At 45.1% G+C, this 8,831-nt stretch overlaps 2 protein-coding genes across 2 annotated transcripts; one reads left to right on the forward strand and one right to left on the reverse strand.

The window, feature by feature from the left end:
• The first annotated feature begins 3,176 nt into the window (after positions 1-3,176).
• Positions 3,177-5,216, forward strand: LOC123186930 (putative disease resistance protein RGA3). Its single transcript, XM_044598663.1, has one exon. It carries the CDS (start codon positions 3,333-3,335, stop codon positions 4,851-4,853), a length of 1,521 nt encoding a protein of 506 aa, XP_044454598.1. The 5' UTR covers positions 3,177-3,332; the 3' UTR covers positions 4,854-5,216.
• A 543-nt stretch (positions 5,217-5,759) lies between these two features.
• Positions 5,760-8,625, reverse strand: LOC123186931 (uncharacterized). The gene is made up of 2 exons (XM_044598664.1): positions 8,387-8,625; positions 5,760-6,321 (listed from the first exon to the last, which is right to left on the reverse strand). The coding sequence occupies exons 1-2, from the start codon at positions 8,527-8,529 to the stop codon at positions 6,156-6,158; spliced, it is 309 nt and encodes a 102-aa protein (XP_044454599.1). The 5' UTR covers positions 8,530-8,625; the 3' UTR covers positions 5,760-6,155.
• Positions 8,626-8,831: the final 206 nt, after the last annotated feature.

Raw genomic sequence — 8,831 nt, forward strand, 5'->3', positions numbered from 1 at the left:
GGGCGATTCCAAAACCTACAGATGAGTTTGACTAAGCGTTTGATTCAGTAGGGTGATGGTCTTCTTGCCCAGCCCGGGAGGGAGACGCTTATTAAATCTGTGGATCAAGCTCTACCCACGTATATTATGGGAGTTTTTAAGGTGCCTTTTTCAGTTTGCGATGAACTTACTAGGATGGTAAGAGGCTTTTATTGGGGAGCTGAAAAGGGTAAAAGGAAGGTGCATTGGCGTGCATGGAATGATCTAATGCAACACAAAACTAAGGGTGGTGCAGGTTTCCGTGACTTTCGTATTTTCAATCAAGCATTACTAGCTCGGCAAGCATGGAGATTGATTTCAAAGCCGGACAGTCTGTGTGCACAAGTGTTGAAAGCTAGATATTATCCAGATGATAAGCTTGAGGATATTGTTTTCTCTGGAAATGCATCTTCGTCTTGGTAGGCTATTAGTTATGGTCTTGATCTTCTGAAAAAAGGGATTATTTGGAGGGTGGGCAATGGAAGAAGCATACGAGTTTGGCGCGATAACTGTATTCCAAGGCCCTTTTCCTATAAACCCATAACGCTCCAAGGAAGATGTAGAATCCGTTTTGTTTCGGACTTGCTCAATGAGAATGGTTCGTGAAATCTTGTCTTACTGCAAGAATTTTTTCTGCCGACGGACATCGCTGAGATAATGAAAACTCGGGCATCACCGCGGTTGGAGGAAGACACGTTGGCTTGGGGTCCTGGAAAATATGGAACTTTCTCAGTTAGGAGCTTACCAATTTGGTTTTGACGAAGCACATAGAAGCACAGCAACTGGTTCGAGTTCTCATCCGGATGGTCGAAGGTTTTGCTGGAGACTTATCTGGTCAGCTGATGTACCCCCAACAGTTCAGAATTTTGCTTGGCGGGTGGCTACAGATTCTCTGCCCACATGGAGGAACAAACATAACCGGGGCCTTGAATTAAATGATCTATGCCCGGTGTGCTCTATGGAACCTGAAGACAGTTTTCACGCACTTTGCCGCTGCACCCTGTCAAGGATGCTTTGGGATACAATGACAGATGTTTGGTCCTTGCCTAGTATTAATTCCATGCAAAACATTGGTAAAGAATGGCTGCTACATGCGTTACAGCCTCTTTCGGATATTGAAAGGTCCATGCTACTAATGTTGTTGTGGCGGGCGTGGCATATTAGGAACGAGGTGGTCCATTACAAACCGCCACCGCCTATGGAAGTCTAGAGGCGTTTTTTGGTGAGCTACCTTGATTCTCTTGTCGGTATTAAGATTGACCTGTCCTTGGATGTAAGCAAAGGGAAATCTTTTGTCACTTATGATAACCCTTCTAACTGGTCAACTGCATTTACAAGAGAGACGTGGCCTAAATGGAGTGCTCCCAAGGCTGGCTGGGTTAAACTTAGTTCTGATGGTTCTTATGCAGAAGATGGCTCAGCAGGCGCTGGCATGGTGTTGAGAGATGACAAGGGTGAGATTATTTTTTTCCTTTTGTAGGCAACTTTTTTCATGTCGAGACACTCTTGAAGCGGAATTATGTGCATGCATGGAAGGGTTGTCGTTTTCGATCCAGAAAAGTGAGCTTCCTATCGAGATTGAGATGGACTCTATTGTTGCAGTAAAGTTGATCTAGGCAAAGGAGGTGGATAGATCAGTTTATTCATCGCTCATTAAGGAGATTAGATATCTCATGTCTATTCGTGATTCGTGTATTACTCATGTTAATCCTAGCCAAAATAAAGTTAGTGATAGCATAGATAGATTTGCTCGTTTAGAAGGTAGAACCATGACTTGGATCGGTTCGGGTCCTACGGCTGCTATGGAGCTTGCTACGACTGATTGTATGAACTTCTTGAGTTGAGTAATACATTATTCACCCGCAAAAAAAACCCACCAAATATAAAACTAGAGGAGCAAGACGCCGAACGTCTACAAAGAGAACACCGGGGACGCCACGAGCTAGTAATATAGCACCCTCAAGAAGGGGAACGACGTCGTGCCGCCGCCGCCATCCAATTCGGAGAACCGGACCTAGAGTTTCCCCTGATGCTTGAAGAGGGGCACGGATAAAGGCCATGACATCGCCTTCAAGAAGGGAATGACACCCGCAAATGTTGCCACTGCCAGCATCGACAAGCTGAGCATAGATTTTGCCTGGCTGACTCCGAGCAATCCCAAAGCCACCAGACCAGGATTCAAAGATGCCGGAGCCAACCTGCTTGGCGACTGCTACCTCGGAAAGGGTGGGTTGCACCTGCCGCCGACGAAAACCGCGAGCTTTGGAACCGACATGACATGTGGATGGACAGGGTCAGCAAGGTAGAAAGCCGACACGGATGGGAAGATGGCGGCCGACACCGCCGGCAATCTGAAGCCGGAAGGGAACCTTGATCCGTGCTGCCCGATACGCAGCCACCAGAACACCGGCGAACCGAAGCTAGAAGGGGGGCAGCAGCAGGTGCGCCGGGGTCGAAACCACACCGGTAGAGGACGCCGGCAGGTCAAGGACACTGGAGAACGCAGGTCCATGGACGTTGGGACCGAGCGGTGTCGACAAAGATCCATCATGAAACTTCACCAGCCTGCCAGCCGAGTGGTCCTTCTAGACGGCCTTGTCATTCATTTCTCAGTCTTCTGTCAACATTCAGCCATCAGTGGACATCTTTGACTAAACCACCACTGCTCGTAGAAGTCAAGTCCAAGTCCAAGTTAAATGTAATAAATAGTGTTCCTGTGCATCATCTATGTCTGGATGCGGCGGCCCTGTCTTTTGGTTTGTAAAAAGTACACTTTGACCCTACAAAAAAAGTTGAAGACTACCACACCTCAAAAAACAGAAGGAAATATGTATTCGACTTGAGACACATTTCTAAATGCCATTAGCACATATAGAAGTTATAAACTAAAAGTTACACTAACATTCCATTAAATCCACAACATAGCTTATTCAATTGAGAATCGCAAAAGCATTACAGGTCATGATTCGCCACTTACTAACTAGAGGTATAAAGTAAGAAAAATTAGTGCTGTTTTGGCATTGATTCGCAATGAGTGACTCATCAGACTCGGTTCCACACGGCAGGCAAAGACTCATTCAAAAATTGGTAGAGCACCACCACATCATATATACATATATATAGCACGCCCCATCCAGCACCAAGCCTCAGTGCCATAGTCCATAGCCAGTCACCTTCAAATCTTCCATCCAGAACACCAGCCCAGGTCTCCAGTCAAAATTGAGCAACACCCCAAATATTTAGTATCACCATCGCTAATTTTATCCCTCTTCCATCACGCCACTCGAGCTCTGAGTCGAGGTGGTTCGCGATCAATGGATATCCTCGTCTCTGCAATCGTAGGCGACCTCATCAGCAGGTCAGCTTCGTTCGTGATCAGCAAATACTTCCAGCAGCAGCCTGGCATCGACCGGATTCTGCGGAGGCTACAGAGTGTCCTACTGAGAATCGACATCATCGTCGAGGAGGCCGAGGTGCGGGACATCACCAACCAGGGGATGCTCCGTCAGCTCAAGATGTTGAGGCAAGGAATGTACAGAGGCCGCTACGTTCTCGATGCCTTGAGCTTCCAAGCTTCCCTCGACGAGAAGGAGGGGGAGGAGGAGATGAGCCACTCCTCATCTGCACTGTCTAAAGGCAGTTCAATCAAACGCCTTCGTTTCTCTCACACACGTTGTGGTAGCAGCAACAGAGAAGCAGTGTTGTTCGGCACGAACAACATGCGAGAAGAGCTGCAACGGATGGTGGACACCCTTGAAGACACCGTGGCTGGTATGAAGGAGTTTCTTTTCTTCTTGCAGTTATATCCTCGCATCCTCCGCCAACCTTATGGCACGTATTTGCTATTGGACAACTGCATGTTTGGTCGCCAAACAGAACGGGAACGGGTCCTAAATTTCTTGATGTGTCCTACTCAAGATTTGGCTGTACTTCCGATCGTTGGTCCAATAAGAGTAGGGAAGAGCACTCTTGTTGAGAATGTCTGTAGGGATGAGAGTGTGCGTGATCGCTTCTCGATGATCCTCTTCTTTCCAAAAGGAAGTCTTAAGGATGAAGGAGTGATCAACCTGAGAGAAAACAATATTAAATTCAGGCATCAGAATTTTGCTTCTCGAAACAGGTTGCTGATTATTATTGAACTAGCCAAGGATATTAACGAGGAAACATGGAGAAGTCTGAAATCTTCCGTAACCTGCATGACACCTTGTGGCGGGAGCAAAATCATAATTACCAGTCGGTCAGATAGAATTGTGAATCTGGGAACAACGGGAGCACTTCGACTGGACTATATCTCTCAAGAAGCTTATTGGCATTTTTTCAAGTCAATTGCATTTGGAAGCATAAATCCTGGCGAGCATCCAAAACTGGCAACTATGGCTATGGAGATCGCTTTGGAACAGAGACAGTGTTTCACAAGCGCGCATGTTGTTGCTGGGTTACTGCAACAGAACTTCAATGCTCAATTCTGGTGCGCAGTTCTTGAATGTGTACGAGCAAGTAAACAGGCAAATCTCCTTATGTTTGACCATAACCCGTACCTTCGTTTGCGGGAAGATGCACCAGTGTATTGTTGGAGATTGGTGAAGAGCCACAGATATTTCATGCTTTGCAACTATCATCAGTCAGATTCCAGTGAGAATGTCCCTAAGATCAATCTGCGGGACATTCTCTTAGGATGTGGTGGTACACTACCCTGTGGAGAATTTGAGGCTCTTGCATGGAGGTCTCGCATACCGCCCTACTACAACTACACAATAAGCTGTAACATGCAAGCACCAGAACTTACCGTGGGAAGGAAGAAGCGTGTGCATCAAGAGGAAGAACATTTTATTTGAGTAGCACACTATCTGTGACTCATATCATGTATGCTACCGTGTTGTCCTGTGAATTAGGAAATATTATTACTCTGCCTTAATTAGGAGTCTTGCTAAATAGTTAACATATATGTCTACTAACATGTAGGCATGGAGGACTTCTATCCTAGTAGCATAAGTTTGCATGTCAAGTACATTCTGGTTGTGTTTGGGCAAGTACTTTCAGAATCAAAACAATGTTTGCATTGCCGGTTAAATCAGAGTCCAAGATAAAATGTATTTATAAAGTTGAGTGCTTGAGTCCATATCCGATTGATCTGGATACTATGGGTACTGTATAAACCTAAGCCTTGCAATAATCCTTGAACATGAAGAAAAAGTACAGAAAAGTGTCCCAAATTTGCTCTGTTTTTCATGTGTGCGTGCACTTGATCCTTGGGTGAAAACCCACATGTTTTAATTCCTCTGTCGCATTTATTTTCTGTAACAGATTCTTTTTTTGCTGGGTTTAAAGATCAGAAACTTAAGCTGGAATGGGAGTAGTGGAGGTAACGATAAGATAGAATTAAGTTGTTGGTTTCTTGTCTATCATCCCATGAGCTGAGCTGCTTTTTCTATCTTTTGACTCAGAAAAAATAATAATAGATAAATAAATGGCGAGAAGGGAACAAATTAGATTGAATTTTGCAATCCGTGTTCTGTTTTTTTTGTGTGTGTGTGTGTGGGGGGGGGGGGGGAGTCCATGTTCTAGTTCCCGTAGCAACAGATAAAGGCCATAAAAGGAGTACAAGCAAACAACATAGCAACTTATCTAATGCCCAGGTGCCTTAGATTAAAAAAAATATGACATCCATTTAGAACTTAGACAGTATAGAAATGATTACAATTTTCATAAAATGCATAACACAAGCTTGAACAAGTATCAGATTTCCATAATTCAGTATCGAATCAATGATATGAGTTATTAACTTGCCCAGGAGGAGGCGGGGTGATCTTTACCATACAAAAAGTTATTACCTACTACCTCCGTCCCGTATTAATTGTCGCTCAAACAGATCAAGGAGCAGCTAGATATGGCTATGATCAAGGGCAACTGAGTGACTAGCTGACACAAAAGTTGAAGGTGAAGCCCACCATACTAGTTTTTGGAGAAGCTGAATGTTATTGGTAACTGTGGTAGTTCAGACATCTTTATTTAATGAAATATGATAATCTGATAAACTTGTTTCTCCAAATATGCTCCTTGTGGGTTCAGGAGTCAGCAGTCAGCACTAGAGGTCAGGGGATTATTGTTACCCCATCCCCATTGGAGAAACATGGGATCTAACTGGCCTGACCACATATAGTTGCTTCAATGGACGGAAGCTGCAGCGCCAGGAGTTCAAGGAAATGCAGCAGCAAGCAAGGATGCCTGGGAAGGAGGAAGTGCAGTGCTTGCCAAGGAGGCCGGGCACAGTTCCAGCTGCTCTGAGTACAACAACACCTGAAACTGAAGGTACAGGTTCAGTTAACGGCTAGCAAAGCAGGAATGAATGACTGGGATTGATGGGCCTGGCTTTGCTGCTCTTATTGTTAATCAGTTTAATTGCCAAGTTACTGCTAACGGCAGTATGAGTGTCAAAAAAAATACTGCTAACCGCGGTAAAACAGAACTAGTATCGGCCGATATTTCGGTCATATCGCTCTTCTCGAAGAAATGCGAGACTGCTTTCTCTCGCTGAACGTAGAAAGCAAAGCAAATTCGACTATTCCTGGAGCCAAACACCAAAATTCCTTCTAGACTGCATTGCCATTCATTTCTCAGTCTTTTGTCAAAAGTGAAAATTCAACCCTCCAGTCAACAAACGGCATGTTTTTCTCTTCCTTGTCTCATTTATGGTTTTAATTTCACTAAACCACCACTCCTTGTAGAACAGTCTACCCAAATAAAGTCCAACTTATTATATAACACGTCAAGGAGAAATTTCTACAAGGAAAAAGGGCACCAGTTAGTTAGTTCTGATATATATGAGACTGTGACATGTAACAAATTATAATTATGTGCATCATCTATCATCTAGATGCAGATGCTGTTTTGGCATAGATTTGCTACGAGTCAAGTCAGACTCAGTTCCACACGGCAGACAAAGACTCACTCAAAAGTTGGCAAGTCGCCACCACATCATATATATAGCATGCTGATCCATCCAGCACTAGCCTCAGTGCCTCATACTACCTTGACTCACCTTCAAATCTTCCATCCAGAACACCCACCCAGGTCTCTAGTCAAAATTGAGCAACACCCCAAATAGCTAGTATCACCCGTTGTTAATTTTATCCCTCTTCCATTGCACCAGTCGAACTCTGAGTCCCCAAGATCACTAGTGACAACATCATCTTAGGCCGTACAGTACCACGTGGAAATTCAAGGCTCTTGCATGGAGGTCACGCATACCACCCTACTACAACTACATGATAAGCTGTAAGATGCAAGCAACACAACTTACAGATGTAGCAAGAAGCGGGCGCATCAGGAGGAAAAACATTTCATTTGAGTAACACAATGTATGTGACTCACCATTTGAGTAGAAAATATTATTACACTGTACTATTTAGGAGTCTAGCCAAATTAGTTAATAACTTAATATATTTCTGTTAGTGTTTGGATGTCAGAGTCAAGACGAGTTGAATTTATAAAGTTGAGCACTTAGTATGTACGTATCGTGCGGGTACTAGATAAAACTGAGCCTTGTAATAAGTGGGCTTGAAGAAAAGAGTAGAGAAAAATGCCCCAAATTTGCTCTGTTTCTGATGTGTGTGTGACATTAATCCTTCGGCGAAAGCCAATACGTTTCAATTCCTCTGTGACAGATTCTTTTCTTGCTGGGTGTAAAGATCAGAAAGCTAATCTGAAATGGGAGTAGTAGCGCATGAACTGAGCTGAGCTGCATTTTCTATCTCTGACTCAAACTAAAAAATATTTTGGTTATAAAATATCATTTGAGTAACACAGTCTGTGTGACTCACATCATCTATGCTACTGCCTTCTCTTATGAATTACGAAATATTATTACACAGTCTTTAGGAGTCTTGCCAAGTTCACATATTTGTCCGTTTTCGTGCGGACACTAGGCATGTAGTAGTACATTGTGCTTTCAGAGTCAAGGTTAAGAGTCCAAAACAAATTGTATTTATAAAGTTGTCTGCATATATTGAACAAAACAGTGAACATTAGGTGAGTACTTCAAATTTGTCTGAATATTGAACACAGCAGTGAACATTGGGTAAGTACTTCAAATTTGTCTGAATATTGAACACCGCAGTGAACATTGGGTAAGTACATCAATTTTGTCTGAACATTGAACATTGGATAGGCTTCAGAATACAGAACCGAAAGAATCCCCATGGAATGTTACTGAAAGAACAAGGGTTCAGCAATGAGCACTGCAGGACTACTCAGATTAGCTATTGGAGAAGCACGGGATCCCCACTATTGCTGTTTAAATGTGTGTGTGGTGGGCAGTGGGGGGGGGGGGGGGGGGGGGGGGGGGGGGGGGGGGGGGTAGCTGCAGTACCTGGAGCGAAGGGGCGACGATGTCAGCGGCCAGTCGGCGGCGGGAACGTCGGGCCCGGCGTAGGGGGCTGAGCTGGCAGGGAGGAGGGCCGGCCATGCAAGCGCGCAACTGCTAGCTGATGGTGGGGGGAGGTCGTGCGCCATGGGTTGGAGGCCGTGCGAGCCGGCCGCCGGCGCCGCGCGGGATTTGTCGCCGGCGGTGACCAATAAAATGAGTGTTTTTAGGGGAATATAAAATGAGTTGGCAGGAAGTTGGACCTTTCCCCCTTCCTTTGGGCTGGGCTTTAGGTGGACCTTGATCTGATCTATACCTGGCCAAACGGGCCGGCCCGGCATGGCCCGGCCCATCGTAATCGTGCCTGGCCCAGCACAGCTCGCCAGGGCACGATTACTATACGGGCTGTGTCGTGCCGGCCCGCGTGCTGCGCCCCCAGGCCCAGGCACGG

The sequence above is a fragment of the Triticum aestivum genome, chromosome 2A (genome assembly GCF_018294505.1).
Source record: "Triticum aestivum cultivar Chinese Spring chromosome 2A, IWGSC CS RefSeq v2.1, whole genome shotgun sequence".
NCBI lineage: Eukaryota > Viridiplantae > Streptophyta > Magnoliopsida > Poales > Poaceae > Triticum > Triticum aestivum.